Source organism: Microtus oregoni, unplaced genomic scaffold, assembly GCF_018167655.1.
Source record: "Microtus oregoni isolate MIOR12 unplaced genomic scaffold, Mior012 000014F_ref0000157, whole genome shotgun sequence".
NCBI lineage: Eukaryota > Metazoa > Chordata > Mammalia > Rodentia > Cricetidae > Microtus > Microtus oregoni.
The window spans coordinates 37,024,654-37,042,248 of record NW_024543073.1 but is presented as its reverse complement, the minus strand read 5'-3'; the positions used below and the strand labels follow the sequence as shown (position 1 = coordinate 37,042,248).

The window sequence follows — 17,595 nt, the reverse complement described above, 5'->3', positions numbered from 1 at the left end:
TTTTTGAGATTTTGCTTTTTATTTTACCTAAAGAGTTATTCTATTGGTACCTTTTCAAGCTCTTTATATCCAGTTATATTTATCAACAGTACTTTCTCAGGTTTAAAATTCACAAGTAAACATCTATTTTTTTAAAAAAAAAAAAAGAAATCACAGTGGAATAGCAGTCAACTCCAAAGAGGATGAAGTCCAGGATTTTACAGTAATGTAGATGGAACTGGACAATAATGGAGATGAGGAACACATACTAATCCCACTCTTGGTTAGAATTACCCAAGTTTGTCTCATAGAACTGGAGAGTACGGCAGTGATTGCATGAGACTGGGACCAACTCTTGGGCAAGAAGGATAGGAAAGATTAGTCAGTGAGAAAGAGACAGTTTGGAGCAAGTATTTCTGGTGGAGTGGTGCTCGGTAGGGCGACTGTAACAATTAGTAATGTGCTGCACACTTTAGAGGGCTAAGAAAAAGGATTTTAAATATTCCACCAAATGATAGCCGTTTGTAGAGATAGATATGCTGATTTAAACAATGATGTAAATATATATATATTTATATATATATAAATATATATATAAATATATATAAATATATATATAAATATATATAAATATATATATATATAAATTATATATTTATATATATATATAAATATATATATAAATATATATATACATTTATATATATACATATTAATTAATATATATATTATTTATATATATATTATATATATTATATATTATATATTATTATATAATATATAATATATAATATATTATATATAATATATATTATATATTATATATTATTATATATTATATAATATATAATATATAATATATTATATATATTATATATTATATATTATATATTATATATTATATATTATATATATATTATATATTATATATTATATATTAATTAATATATATATTAATATATATTGATTAATATATATTAATTAATTAATATATTAATATATTAATATATATTAATATATATTAATATATATAAAAATATATATATAAATATATATAAATATATATATATATAAATATATATAAATATATATATATAAACAATTATGTAAATATATATATATATATTTACATAAACATCCCAGGGTTTATAAATATGTGTAGTTTGTATATGAATTAAAAAATTATTATTGCTTATCTACCATGGTTCTTGAAATCTGTTAACTTTTTAACTGTTGTAGTAGCTATTCTGACAATAAATGGAAACACCCAACAAACACATTTGCAACAGCAGCATGTATTATCTCATTGTGACTTCTGGTCACTGAAACTCCTCCAGTTTACCTCCCAAATCCAATCTGTCATTGTGTCATCTGTCTCAGCTCCATCTTAGACACTTTCCTCTTGAGGAGGGGCATATGTATAAGTACATTTTATTACATATAATAGTACATCTGTAAGTCTGTAAAATGTTTTTGGAATGATATCTCTTAAAACCTAGTCTAACACCCTATACCTAGTGGCTGTTCAATATCGCAGAGGTGTGTCTGTGATAATTTAGAGAGATACTTCAAAGAACAGGGAGGGTATTCTCATGTAATTTTTATTTTAACTTTAATAGCCAACTCATTGTGGTTGCTATAAACTCCATTATGTCATGATTAAATAATGATCTAACTTCGTATGGTAAATTCTTAAAATTACTGTTTTAATGCTTAGCTGTATTGTTCTCATATTAGCAAAGTATATTCTGGGACACAATTGCCATTTCTTGTTTAAGAACAATCAAAAATGCAATATATCTTCAACTTTAATTTCCCCACACTTTGAGTATAGAACATATCACTTCAGTGAAATTGGCATGCTGTTCTTGCACAAATTACACAGGAACATTTATTGAGATAGAACAATTTATCCAGAAAAGAATTCAGATTCAAATCCTGTAACTGTCAGTGGTGGAATGCTTCATGGTCTTTGTCAGTGGGAATGGTGTGTAATGAGAGAATGGAGGACGGTACTGCTCCACACACAGCAGCACAAGAGGTTCTCTTTGCTTACTAGCCCAGAAATAATTTAATTTAGGCTTTTGGAAAAGAAACTTAGTTCTACAACCACACATATTTTCATCTGTTTATAAAACTTTGCTAAATATTTTACATAATTTAAAATGAATAAAGGGTGAGATCAGTTTTAAAAGCCTTAATAAATATGTCCTAACAATCAAGTAGGAAGTGGAATACTTACAGTAAGAAAGAACTGGAAATACAGAATGCTTAGTATCATAGAGACCTAAGACTTCCAAACCACCTGTTTTGTAAATTTGGTAGACACTTTTACATGCTGACAATGCACTCCATGAGTAATGTGGCTTCTTCTTGTGTGGATTGCCACTTCTGGAAATCAGTTAATCCAAAGAATAAATTCGATAGCCTATCATCTCACTTACTAAAACTTTGTCAACACATAGCATCTAATTACAGCAATTTAAGATGCATGGAAAGACAGCGAGCAAATGTATTTTGTCATTGCCAATATAAAAATCAGCATGAATACATAATTGGATGTATTTTAGAATTTCCAGATGTGAACAAATATGTGCACGTCTATTTTTGAGTCCCCAGCATTGTGTGTATAAGAAGCCAAAGCCTCCATGGGCAGCACGAGGTGGCTGCCTGGCACACCTATCATTTCTGTTTTGATTGTATGTCCTGTTTTGAACCTGCAAACGTATGTAATACATACATGTGTGTCCTATTTTGACAGTATGTTTGAGTTCTTTCTGGCTCTTTTTCTAGCAGAGTTCAATCCACAGCTTTCTTCATTGGAGAATTTGTGACATAAAAGTGAGTTCATTTGCATTACATGCTCTCTTAGATAACATAAACAGACCTACACATTGCTTGGCTAGGGCTGAAAATTAGAAAATCCCCAGAAACATATGAATTAATACTAGATGGCCTTTGATGAGTTAAAAACAAACAATTTTTATACTTTAGTTTAATTTTGGTGTCTTATAACTTTTATACAATGTTTGAAAACATGTTTATTTGTGAATTGTTGACTGTATATGTTCTGTAAGATTGTGTACTATTTGTGCTTTTTTGTATGCATATTAGCAGAATAATAGGCTAAAATTCTAACAAAAGAAAGTTAAAATGGAATTTTAAATCTTTTTAAAGTAGTTGCTTTTACAATTCTATCATTGACCACATTTTTTATGTCACTTATTCCTTATTTAGGCTTCAAGTAAGACTGAGTTGCTAATGAAGAACCAAAATGGTGCTCTAGTAATAAGCACTGACACCTTGAAACCTAACTGATATGTTTCTCTGCTGAAGTACAATCATAGAATGAGATTTAAATCTTATATTTCTAGAATTTACTTTGTCTTTTATTCTTAACATTCCCCCAAATAACATTTCTTCTTTAATAGATCTCATAGTAGGAAAGATGGCAAGAGTAATAATCCATCTCTTAACTTCATTTGTTTTTATTTTGACTTTTCTACTGAATTACTATAATTGAGCCTTCCTTAACCCAAGTACCCCCAAAAGAAGAAAAAACTTTTATGTGTGACATTTAATCAGTTGATAAGCTAACAAGGCAGAACTTTTGTTATAAAATTTGGGGCCATTGTGACAGTCACTTGATCTATAGCAGAACTCTTGATACTGATTCGGGAGAATGAACTGGACCTGTAGCTGCCAAATCATGCTGTTTTTCTCATATTATCCTCCCTGTTTGAAAAATACCACCAAAATTTGAGAGACATCAAAAGCCAGAGCTGTGTTTTGTTTTGTTTTCTAGCTCAGAAGTTACTGTTTGCACTGCTTTTGTTGCTCTGTCCAGAAACACGTGTCCCTAAATGTCAAGTTTTTCCATGAGAGTCCACACTTCTTACTACTTTCACAGCCTAATACTTCTTATGGAACTGATTTTATAAGATCCTTAGATGCTTAATGGTATTGATAAATAACCACTAGTTAAGGTATTGTAATCTTTATTTCTTTATTCTAATTGTTTTCATTTGTTTTGACTCAAAATTGCCATGATCAAATGCACTGAGACTCTTCTGACAAAGTCAAACCTTAATCATGGGACTCTTGCTTGGGGATCTCTTGTAGATATGACTAACCACTGAAGAATTTGGTTGCACATGACCTTTGGTGATGTGGAGGAGGTGATCATGTTATTTTTATTGGTGATGGTCAGTGGTGATGACAATCATTCACCTAACATCAATAGCAATAATCCAGCATCAATAGTCTATTAGGTGTTCACCATGTCTCCTTTCAAACTAATAGTTGGATATGTTGCTACAAACTGAATTATACTTTAGCACTTAGAAAATATAAACTATCTTTTTTGTAGTATTTGGTAACACCACTTTGTTCTTTCCTTGAATATCAGGGAGGTGAATTTTTATAACCTTTGGAAATACATCATTCTTTCATGTCAATAGAGAAAATAAAAGCAATATATTTTTGTGAATGTTACAATTCTCCTATTTCCTACCCTAAAGTTGCTACATAATTCCATTCTCCAACTTCGGGTCAAAGGATGGCTTAGTCTTATGAGAAAGTACTTTTTATCATGTTTTTTTAACAAGGCATGAGTGCTTTCAAGAACGGACCTTCTTCATAGTGCATTCTGATGAAAGAGATGGAGCTCTTGACATTGATGTCGCCCCTAACACAGAAGCCACAGTTTTTCCCCCAAACATTCTCTACTTTCCTCTTTATTTGTCTCAACCACAACCATAAGGCATGGTAGGGCAAAGAGGAAAGTTTATATATAGGTGCTTAAAGGAAATGTTTAATAATAAATGGGAAAATTATTTAAATTTGGGAAGCGTTGTGTTTTACTTTATGCAAATACAAGAGTCCAGTATTCTTAAGCACTTGTAACAATCTCCAGAAGTTTAATTAAGACATTTAGCCAAGCCAACCTCACAATATTATAAAGGATATATTTTAGAAAAAAAAACAATTAAGCAGCCTTTTCCTGAGTTGGAAACATTGGAGACAAAGATTTAGTTAAAAATTACTAAATATATAAATGTCTCTAAAATATGCCCAAAGCAACAGGCCTTAGATATAAAAGTTGAAGAAAAAATGCTATATGGCCAATTAAGTCAAGGTATACCCTCAACCCTCACCTCCTAAAAGGACAATTATAAATCATGAAACTCAATTTGTATTTTTGCTTTGGAATTAACTTATTTCAATTCCAAGCATTCCATTATACTTAAAATATACTGTCTCGCCTCTTTATACAAAGAATAATGCAAGTGATCTTTGAACCAGAAAGAAACTGCTTGAGCCCTCATTCCCGCCCCCACCCCTCTGTGTATGTGTGTGTGTGTGTGTGTGTGAAGCAGTCTTGTGTAGTTATTACTAGAAACATTTTGCTATTTAACGGGCTAATAAATGTTACATATCCCCTAAAAACAAGGCTGCCCTGCTCTGTGCTGGATGAAAGATAATGAAGTGCTTTATTTCATTCACAGACTATGCTAAGGAGGAAGAGTTGGAAAAGATCCAGTAAGGTAATTCTTAGCATGTGATCTTCAACTTTCCTTGTGGAGAAGACTATTAGCTGCTTCAAGTTCCTCTCATTTCCCCAGCTATCCCACAAAGTTTCATCACTGCCAGTTGCTCTTTTCCCTCCCATAAACTCTAAGCCAATCATGCGACGCTTTCTAAGTCTCAGAAATCTCACGGTGGCAGAGTGCTCCAAGCGTTGTTCGGCTTCTCTCTAGCCACTCCTCAGCCTCATTCTCTGCCTCAGTCTCCACTCTGCACCACAGGGTCTACAAAATCACTCTGCTCCAGGATGTAAGTGACGAGACCAGGGCTGGGACGGCTCCAACAGAAGTAGCCAGGAAACTTTCTGGTTTGTTCACAGAAAATTAAGTATTCGGCTTTCTAAACTCAAAAGTCCTTGTGTCATTGAAACTTGAGGACAGTTCTCCCTTAGTACCTTGTCTCACTTCTGGCGTGAGAGGCGTGGTGACTCTGGAAATGCCCTGAGCTTTCCATATACCGTATATTCAAGACACAAGCAGCTTTGGTGATGTCAGTATCTTTGGCGACGGCATCACTCATGAGCATAGATACCTATCATGAAACTGGACTTTTCTATGACCATACTTTGAAAAAAAAATAAACAGATTTCCTTGGTTAAAATGACTTCTATTCAATTTTTTACTTAAAAGGTCAATATTCCTTTTAATAATTCTGATTTTTTTAGACCCTGGAACACTGGCAATCTTTCTTCTTTCATTCTGATAAATCATGCTCTTGAGTTGTTATTCAACTTCATCATTTTCCTTTCCTTTTACTGGGAATTAAGAACATATGTATAATAAACATTTTTTATGTTCGCTGTGATGTCTCACGTTACTCTCCAGTTCTGTCTCTGCTGATAACCAAGAGTTAACTCACCCTAAGACCTCTCAAGAAGCACATGCTGGAGAAAGCCACCTGTCCACTGTTTCACTAGGCAAAATAAAACTTTAAAGACTTAAAAAAATGGTTGAACTGTTTATTGCTGTATCTGTACTTTAGAATTAATATTATATGACATGTGTTGATTCTAAAATGTACATAAGACTTTCCCCATCCTGTGACTCTATGATGATATTTTTGTGTGAAAACCTACTAACCCATCATCTTCCAAATGAGTTTAACTAGAACTGGTATTACATAGTATTTGGCATTAATGAATATGAATTGTATGTTTTATTGAAATATGAAGAGAGAATAGAAGTATCATTTTTGGCTGTGTGTATTGAAAGGCACTTAATCCCTGAAATCCCAGCACTTAAAGGGCTGAGGGGAAAGAAGTAAAAGCCAGGTTTGGCTTGAGAGAAGGAACCATTCTAACATACATTCAGATAGATAGATAGATGGTAGACAGATTTTTATAGGACATTTAATTTGTTTAATTAATTAGTGATAAAGTAAATATAAATCCACATAATTTCCTTGAATCTTTTATATATAAAATTCTTAATGTTTTATAGTTAACTATCAATTTAAACATTGAAAATTTGCCACCACAGATGAAAAATGCCTGTGTCTAATTCAGCACTCACTTGAGTAGTTGACAGATTATATTCAGTACAGGTGTTAATATTAGACTAAGGGAATTTTTAACTTGGTACATTTTCATAGAGATTCTAAATGCTGAGCGAGTTGAAATCAGCTCACTCATTTTGGTTTTTTCTATGAGAATATAATGAGCACTTGTTAATTCATTCAGATTTTTACTCTGCCTTAAAACACTTTCCATATTCACCAGAAAGTGTTATAAAAGTACAGTGTTGTACTAAAAAATTCATGGGAAATTTCACATTTGTAATTATTACCTACTTTGCTGGTCTTCATGCACCTCCCAAGTTGGCACTGTTTCTGAATCTTTTCCTCCAAGCAGCGGAGTTTAAGAGCTAAGGGGTGGGCAAGTAGGCTCTGGGTGTTTAAGCTGTGGTCTTCTCCTTAAAATCTGGGCCTTAATAGGAGAAGTTTTCTCTTGAGTTTAGAAAGAATATGGTTGAATCATACTCAAATACAAGCACTGGTATTTTTAGTGGTTACCATGCTCACCATTGGCTTTTCCTATAGACACAAACAATTTTCTCCTCTGGAGTTGTAGTTTGCAGGAATGAGATCATCTGTCATCCTCAGGGCAAGACTTCAATCTGAAGTTTGTCTTTGAACACCAACGATGACATGAGAGTCACTCCACTGGTGTTCCTTTTGTAACGTGAACATCTTGTACACAGCTCATAAAATTTCCTGTTGTCTAAGTACCTGCTTGTCACTTCACTTTGGGCGATAAGGTTTTTATTCATATTTTGTTCATATTATTTGCCACACCTCTGTCAGAGACTCTCGTGGAAATATTTGTGGTACTTACATGTTGTGAAACAGTATATACTATTGAAATAATAGAACAGTGCTCCAGAAGACAGGGACCTCAAAATATTCAAGACAAGCCTCTTGATTATTATAAGTCAATTGTTATCACATTATAAAAGTGGAGAAAATGCACCTCCAGGTATCTGTGAAGAGCAAGATGTCAAAGTAAGGACAAGATTTCAAGTGCATGCAAATCAGCCAATAGTTAATTCCACAGCGTCTCTTCTGAGTGTGATAGCGTCCATGAATATGGTCACTTTGGTCTCTCACTAACTACACTTTCCATCACATACACTTTAAACCCCTCTTATGCTTGTCTGTAATGAAAGAGTGTTGTTAGAGAAAAGCAGAGAATCAGCCTCTACCCAAACCAGACAGCTGGGTAGCCATCCAGGTCAAAGCATTCCCTTTATGTGACAAAATGCAGCTCAGCAGGGAAAGTGCAATGCTTTGGGTTATTTCAGCCCTTTGTTCTGTAAAAGAACCCTATCATTGATAATTTATTTAAGGTTAAGTTATTCATCAAGAATATTCCATGCGACCAAAAGAGAAGCTTTTATATATATATTGAATAAATTTTATGGGGTCAAAACAAAAATGGAAATGAAATAATTGTCTCTGTTGGCCGGCTGTGCATGCATGTGTTTAACCCAGAGGAGAGTTTATCTGTGGTCACGATGAGTAATGATGAGTAAGTTACTGCTAAGAGGTGAGTTTATCTGTGGTCACGATGAGTAATGATGAGTAAGTTACTGCTAAGAGGAGAGTTTATCTATGGTCACGATGAGTAATGATGAGTAAGTTACTGCTAAGAGGCGAGTTTATCTGTGGTCACGTTGAGTAATGATGAGTAAGTTACTGCTAAGAGGAGAGTTTATCTGTGGTCACGATGAGTAATGATGAGTAAGAGGAGAGTTTATCTGTGGTCATGGTGAGTAATGATGAGTAAGTTACTGCTAAGAGGAGAGTTTATCTGTGGTCATGATGAGTAATGATGAGTAAGTTACTGCTAAGAGGAGAGTTTATCTGTGGTCACGATGAGTAATGATAAGCAAGTTACTGCTAAGAGGAGAGTTTACCTGTGGTCACGATGAGTAATGATGAGTAAGTTACTGCTAAGAGGAGAGTTTATCTGTGGTCATGATGAGTAATGATAAGCAAGTTACTGCTAAGAGGAGAGTTTACCTGTGGTCACGATGAGTAATGATGAGTAAGTTACTGCTAAGAGGAGAGTTTACCTGTGGTCATGATGAGTAATGATAAGCAAGTTACTGCTAAGAGGAGAGTTTACCTGTGGTCACGATGAGTAATGATAAGCAAGTTACTGCTAAGCCTGTTGGTGGATGGGGCAGAATTATGGTTTCCAAGCAGCCTGTGGTATACAGTGAGAACTTACCTTATAAAAAATAATGAACATATGTTTTCAATAAATTACTTCCATTATCTGAAGAATATTGCTACAGTATTTAGCTTTACTTAACCTTTAGCTGAAGTGCTACTGGCAGTTGATTACTTCTGAGTGTGAGTGGCTTTTCTTTGTAGGTGTACCTTCTGAGTCAAGTGGACAGCCACGCCCATGCACTAGGCCAACTCTAATTGGAGTCTGTGAGAAAGTAATTAAAAAAGACACAAAGTTGGAAGGGAGATGTGTTGGGGAAGTTCTGGGGGCAGTTAGCACCATAGGTAGTGACAGGTTGGTGAGGATTAAAATATATTGTATGCATGTGTGAAATTTTCAAAGAGCAAATCAAATTTTTTTTTTTTTGATTTTTCGAGACAGGGTTTCTCTGTGGTTTTGGAGCCTGTCCTGGAACTAGCTCTTGTAGACCAGGCTGGTCTCGAGCTCACAGAGATCTGCCTGCCTCTGCCTCCCAAGTGCTGGGATTAAAGGCGTGCGCCACCACGGCCCGGCTCAAAATATTATTTTTAAAAAGAAAATGCTGTTGTAATTATATAGAGATATATTTGTCAAAATTCTAACTATAACAATTTTAGTTGTTTTCTTTAAAATTCTGTTCTTAGAATAATATAATGTAGATTATTCTGGTGGTATCTCATTACTAGATCTGTTATATGACAGCCTACATATCTTTTAGTAATACATCTTCTTACAAAGATTTTTTATTATAATCACTTAGCATGATTTTAATGAAATACTTTACCCATTGGTTGAATGAAGCAATTTTAATAAGACTTCAGGCAAAGATATCATGAATTTTTACTTGGGAATACTGAGCTCCATAAGACTGCAGGGCATAGTTAACCTGGTCCCTTGCATGACACATTAAAAATTCATCAGCGACTTGTAACTGTTTTAAGTAGGGGACAGAAACAGATGAGCACAGTTTTAAACATCACACATAGATATGATGAAAAAGATATTAATTAGTGATTATGGGGTCTTTTTACTAAGACATCATTTGCTGATAAACAGGTGATTCTAAAGATGAGGAAAAGGTAGTAATGAATGGAGACTATTGGGAGGAGACTTTCTCAGCTGAGTGGTCACGGTGCTTCTACTTTAACACACCATTTATAATTATATGTACATGTCTTTGAACATGGGAAACGCTTATGTGTTTTGAAGGAAACAAACTTTCATTTAAATTCCTTACTTGGGCTATATTATTATTAGCAACTCTTTTTAAAAATACTATAAAATAATAACCTCTATCAGAATTAATTGTTCTGGGATTCTAAAATGTCAACAGTGAGCAAATGATGACCGGCAATGAGGCGTTCTATTATTCAGCATGTATTTGGACCTCAGTTATTACATTTGTAACAAGTTTATATATTTTATAAACATTATATTAGCATGATATTTGATTATTCCAAGAAGTATATGAAGTCATAGTTAGATCTTACATTGAAATGATTTTTCCTTGATGTTTTGACAATATTTCCCAGTAGACATAAAATTAGATTTTTTTTTAATTTATTTATTTATTAAGGATTTCTGCTTCGTCCCCACAACCGCTTCCCATTTCCCTCCCCCTCCCCCGATCAAGTCCCCTTCCCTCATCTGCTCAAAGAGCAATCAGGCTTCCCTGATTAGATTTTTGTACTTTAACTCATAATAACAGATTTTCTATAACCGTAACATTACATTTATTTTATTGCTTTTGGTGAACTTATAAATGTTGTGAATCTTTCTGGAGTGGATATGGTTGATCTGGTTTAAATTCAAAGGATAAAATGTACCCGTAAGCACAAGATGGAATCCACTAAGCTTGTGTCCCACATCTAAGATGTTTATTGCATGATTGCCAGCTGACCTACGTCCCTTTGATGTGTTAATAAAATGCCAACTAATTTCCTCCCTGAGCTGATTAGAAGGGGGAACTAATGGATCAGACTCCAGGTTAGTGGAGCAGAAAGTCGACAGGGAGATGTGTGTGGACTCATGGTGGAAGAATAGATTATAGGTCAGTAGATGGATGGTGGACGGATGGGTAGATAGATGGTAGATGAGAGATAGACAGACAGATACATACATACCGATAGATAGGTAGGTAGACAGATAGATATACATAGAGAGATGATACATAGATGATAGACATAAATAGATTATAGATAATTTATTCATTTTAATTACATTAAATACTCAAATGAAAATAATTCATACTTTTACAAGGACTTTACTACAAAAGTTCTAGTTGACATGATTACTCAAAGGCTTAGTCAATATTCTAAATCATTGTTTATTGCTGGGATGGAAGCATCCCCTGATCCTGATTTTCATGAACAATTATTATCTGACCAGGACTCTTTATGCAATGGATTTGCATAAGAGCTTATAAATATTTCTAATCTCTTAAATGTCTGAAATTGCACCAATGAAAAGAAATTTGTCACGTGCATATAAAAAAATCATAACATCTAGAATGCTGATTTGATTCTGACATTTGAATTTTAGGGTGACATTTTTTTTCTCTTGTGATTATTTTGATTCTTGAAGACTTCCTACATTACAATAATGTGAATTATGTTTCAGGATCTGCATACTGACCTAATTGTAAAGTATCACTTTAAATAAAAGATTGAGAGTTATTCATCATTCCAATTGATAACAAAATCTTAAAAGATTTTTATGATTTATTTTATGTACAGTTTTAAAATTATTTTCATAGTCAATAGTTTAGGTAAAATTAGACTTTTATTTTTATAAAGAAAAAATTATCTTTTAGATTTTTGTTGTAAAAATATGATTGACTTGTAGTTTGATTTTTTTCATCTTTGAAGAGAAATTTACTTACAGTTCAAAAATATTTTTAAGGTAAAAATAAGCCTAAATAGTTCAAAACTTGGTAGTGTGATAATTTAAAAGTTTCAACAGAAGCAGTTCAGCCATTCATTATTCAGGATAATTTTGGCAATTGTCTTTTATCAAGTTGATGTCAATTCTTTTTAAATGTTGATTTATAATTTTAACACTGTTACTGCCGCTCCACCTCACTTTGAAGTCTCTTGTTTTATGGACACTGAAGTGTTACTTAATATGAACACAATGATTTGACTCCTCCGGAATTCACGATCGGTTTGTGTCCCCCAATTAAAATCAGTGCTTTTGTTTAGGGCTCATCATAATGCCAGAGCTTTGCTGCCGCTGCTATTGTAACTGTGGCAGTTGTTACACTTATTACTGTAGTTATTGTCTATTGTTGCATTTATTGTTTTAATTGTTGTTATTGGTGTTACTTTTATTGTTATTGATGTTGTGATGATAATTTTCTTCTCTATTAATGTTGTTGCTATTGTTATTATTTTTTCTTATTGTTTTTGTTATTGTTGTAACCAATAATAACTACTCTGGGTTGGTCTATTGTAAATTTCATATTAGTTCACAGCAATAAGTAGACTATTCTACTTGAAATAAAGACCTTAATTTACATAAGAATGTGGGTGGTAAAATAAACTAAAACTTGTAACTGATGAGTGATAAAAATAATGAATCATGGCCTAAAAAGTACAGCCTAGGGACTAGGGAGGGTCTAAAAAGTACAGCCTAGGGACTAGGGAGGGTCTAAAAAGTACAGCCTAGTTACTAGGGAGGGTCTAAAAAGTACAGCCTAGGGACTAGGGAGGGTCTAAAAAGTACAGCCTAGGGACTAGGAAGGGTCTAAAAAGTAAAGCCTAGGGACTAGGATGGGTCTAAATGTACCTAATAGTTTGGGTTTTTATTCCTAAATCTTTATCATTAATACCCTCAACCACCAAATTCATGAATAGCTTTTTTCTTTGTATACTAAGCCAACAATTAGGTAAGTGTCCTCTGCTTTTAGCTGAAGAAGACTAGAAAGTAATATTAGTATAGCTTCCTACAGCTTTAAATGAGCTAATATTATCTCTAAATATTTGCTTTGTGCTGGATTTAGAGGTAAAACTTTATCTCCACTTAAGATTTAAACTCACTGGGGAATATAACTTTTGATATGGCTTCCTCTTATGTAGAGTGAACGCTCTTACACAGCTAGGATCCCACACTCAATATGATACTGCAACCTTATTTTTAAAATTGCCTCACTTGTGGATCAATTACTTAAATATTTATAAATCGAAGTGAAGAGCAATGATTCAAAAGAAAGCATGCTGCTTCTCTAAAATCCAGCAGATTCTTTAAGTTACATAATAAGATAATGAACCAGAGAAATAGCTCAATGGGTAAGGGCACATTTCCACAGGCCTTGTGACCTGAGATGGTTTCCCAGACGACTCTCTCTCTCTCTCTCTCTCTCTCTCTCTCTCTCTCTCTCTCTCACACACACACACACACACACACATACACACACCAATAATAAATAAATGAATAAATTAGAATTGATACATAGGGTAATGTTTTTAAAAATAGTTGAAACATAAGTGTAGTTTTTAGAGGATGTTTTATTGATTAGATTCTACTGTGATAGTGTGTCACCTGAAAACTATAAAGTGTAAATGTAAACAAACCATAGCCCTTTATTACTGATCAAATGATATTTTAGATGAAAAACCTTTTCCTCATAATTTTTTCCATAAGCAATGCTACCTGACCAAACTCTAAGCAAGCAACTTATAAAATCATGATTTGTGATTTGTTGCATTAAGAAATGTATTTGGTTAAATAGATACAGATTACTAAGCATTTCTGTCTAGTTTTAAAGTATTAATATTGACAAATATTAAATACTTTTTCTACTTTATTTTTTCATGTTTGGTAAAAATATAAGATTTTAATCAAATATTACTTAGTCAATTAACAAAATTTATTGAGTACCTTACTATGCCTTGGACATGATGTAAGATGCTGGACCACTACAATCCTAGTTGCTATCACAAAAGCACAGCAAGATTTCTTCCTCTTCATGATAGTTTTACAATTGAACTGTCCCCAAACTCTTATCAGCATTCCATGATTTCATTATAACTGGTACTCAGGGGCAGACTAAGCACTGTACATTCCAAAGGAAAAGAAATTTAAGCTTATTAAAATGTAATTAATTAGGGCTGAGGATGTAGCTCAGAGCTCAAGTTAATGAAGTCATTTTATTGTATTTATTGTACAATTGTATCATACCAGCAAATTTGAGAAATTTTGTAAAGAATTTAACTAGGTAATGTTTTATTAATAAGATTTCTGCTTCTGTATTTTAAAACAATCTCATAGTCTATGATTAGCACAATTGTTTTACTAAAAGAAACAATGTTGTCTACTTCATATTAAAACCGTGTGATGTGCTTTAGTACTTGTATTCTCTGTCATGAACACCAGACTCGAGATATATTAGTGAGCAGTTAAGCACAGTAAGTGAACTCTAAAACCTATAGAAAACTCCTTCACACTTTGCCCTCAATGACGTCAGGAGTGAAGAAGACAAAGAGACTCGTCTACTCAAGAGAAGAAACCGTAGTTTCCAAATATCCAAAGTGTCTGGATGTATGGTTTTTTAACTTTAGTTTGCTTTTTGTTTTGGTTTGTTGTAATTTTGACAATAATTAGGTATTCTCAAAAATATCTCAAAATTTAGCTAAATATTTGTTTGCTTTTAGGAACTCTCAGAAAATGAAGTGTTTGAATCTCACTTCTCTCTGTGCAGTCTTTCTTTTGGAGGATAATGTTGAATAATTTTGAAATGCTTTAATATTAATATTCTTAATTTTTTTATTTCTGAATAGCTATTGGGAATTAAGAATTCTGGCTCTAGGCTGGAGAGATGGCTCAGAGGTTAAGAGCATTGCCTACTCTTCCAAAGGTCCTGGGTTCAATTTCCTTCAACCACATGGTGGCTCACAACCATCTGTAATGGGGTCTGGTGCCCTCTTCTGGCCTACAGATATACACACAGACAGAATATTGTATACATAATAAATAAATAAATATTAAAAAAAAAGAATTCTGGCTCTAAAAGCAGGCTCACTGACAGATGTTTTCATTTTCCTTCTTTGTTGACTTAAGTCTAAGTCATATCAACAAATTTTTTATGTCCTCACTTAAAAAACATTGGAAATTTGATACTTCTGAAAACTTTTCTTCATAGCTGTTCTTTGCAGGAGTAAGTTTAGTCAGGTTTTAAGCACTACAGTTCCACAGACCTCCCAGGAAAAGGAGGCAAGTGTACAGAGGCTCTTTGTCTCCCCCCGGAAGACTGACTTGTTAATGCTACCTTTCTGTTCTTAAAAGGTTTACTCTTACCAAAGTGATTATAAGCAACACATCTAGGAGATGTACAAGAAATAGTCATTGCTATTTCTTTGAAAAATACGAATGAGTAAGCATTAACTCTGCTTTTGATTTAAATGAAAACGATATTGAATTTCCACAGAATTTGATTTAATCATTGCTGACTGAACCCTGCCATCTGTTTCCCTCTTATGTAACTGCACTGTGCACAGCGCTTACTAGTTTATGACCAGACCCTATGGTGCTTTAAGACTGTCCCTGAACCATCAGCATAAACTTCCAGAAGTTCTTCCCCCTTGCCTAAGAGCATGTTTGAGCCACCCAGTGAGGGCTGTCTTACCTCGGGGAGATGTTTGGTCTCCCTATATTGTCATTCCCCAAATCTCTGGGTTGCATTTCCCCTTCTTCTGGAACAATTGTCATTCATTGTGTCTCTTCTTTTCCTTGTATTCAATTTTGCTTTCTGTAGTTATGCTTTTCCTGTTGCCATTTATGTGGGCCATTAAAAAAAGTCACAAAACAAATTCCATTCTCACCCTTTATATTAACTGTCCAAGACGCGTGTAACTAAGAGAGACATCGCAGCTCACGAGCAGAATGCATAGTCTCACTGTCTTGGAAGCGAAGATCAAGTCAATGTGTGAGCAGGACCACGCTTCTTTGGGGGACTGTTTACTCCCAGCTGTTTGTCGACTGTGGTATTTATTACAGGTGTCACATGTCATTCTCCCTGTGTGTCTGTCTCTGTGTTTAAATTTCTCTCTCATCAAAATATAGAAAAGGAAAACCATTTAGGCCATGATTTTGTAGACATTGCAGGGAAGTTATTATATTTTAGAGTCTTTGCTATTTTCTTTTTTTATTTCAAACCACTTGTATTCAAAAAGTACATTTTCCCCTTAGAATTTGGAGATGTGTTGTAGTATCTCCTCGCACAAATTCCGTGGGAAGGCGGGCTCTGACCACTGAGCCAGTCAGCTACTTATCCTGCCTGCTCCAACACACATCTCTTTCGCAGCCTTTTATTGCCGTGAGCCAGCTGAATGGTTATGCTGTGCTGTTTCCTTTCTGTTGTCTTTACAGAAGTTACCTTCACTAATGTTACTCTGTACTTTTGCCAAAACAGTCTTTGTTCCTCTTGTGCGTTCATGGGTTTGCCATGAATATAGAGGCTAGCCTCTTTAAATCCTTAAAGGAAAGAGGACTTTTTGCTTATTTGAGAGCAAAATTTGGGACACTTACTCTGCTTTGAGTTTGTTCTTTGTGCTGCAGACATGACAAGTAATTTGAAGTCAAGATTCACGAGGACCAGTACTGTAATTACTACCTTTTCCATGCTCCCTTCTACAGGGCTCCTTCAACTTCTCTATGCTCTGTTGTTTCCAAATTAGTCTCCCACTTGGTTCCATTCTTCCTTCTCCCAATATTCCTCAATAACCTTTCTCTATTTCTTGAAGTATCTGATTTTAGAACAAATGTGTAGGTTTAAATTATAGCTTTTTGGCACCCAAGATACAGTGGTGAGATCTCTTCTGGGCACAGAACGTTAAGTAGTGACACATTAATTGAACAAAAGGCAAACTTCTTAAGGGACATGTATCCTGCCAATGAGGAAGCTAAGGCCCAGAGCAGTGATGTCGTTTCCCTGAAGAGCCCTGAGGATGTGAGCAGGAGCAACATTTTTCTCTTTAGAAATAAATGTTTGGCTAGAAACCAAATATGAGTGAGTACATCCCATGTTCCTCTTTTTGGGTCTGGCTTACCTCACTCAGGATAGTGTTTTCTATTTCCATCCATTTGTATGCAAAATTCAAGAAGTCCTTGTTTTTTACTGCTGAGTAATACTCTAATATGTATATATTCCATACTTTCTTCATCCATTCTTCTGTTGAAGGGCATCTAGGTTGTTTCCAGGTTCTGGCTATTACAAACAATGCTGCCATGAACATAGTTGAGCATATACTTTTGTTGTATGATAGGGCCTCTCTTGGGTATATTCCCAAGAGTGGTATTGCTGGATCCAGGGGTAGGTTGAT

General features: G+C 34.2%; 1 protein-coding gene across 3 annotated transcripts in view; it reads left to right on the top strand.

Annotated features, from left to right (window-relative positions):
- The window catches only part of Mctp1 (multiple C2 and transmembrane domain containing 1), a 573,552-nt gene that overhangs the window by 349,104 nt on the left and 206,853 nt on the right, over positions 1-17,595 (top strand). For 2 of the 3 annotated variants that reach the window (XM_041663341.1, XM_041663342.1), the window contains exon 6: positions 5,487-5,525. The exons of the other annotated variant lie outside the window; for it this stretch is intronic. In XM_041663341.1, coding sequence (XP_041519275.1) covers positions 5,487-5,525 — 39 coding nt within the window. The remainder of the gene's footprint in view (positions 1-5,486; positions 5,526-17,595) is intronic. 3 annotated transcript variants of the gene reach the window in all.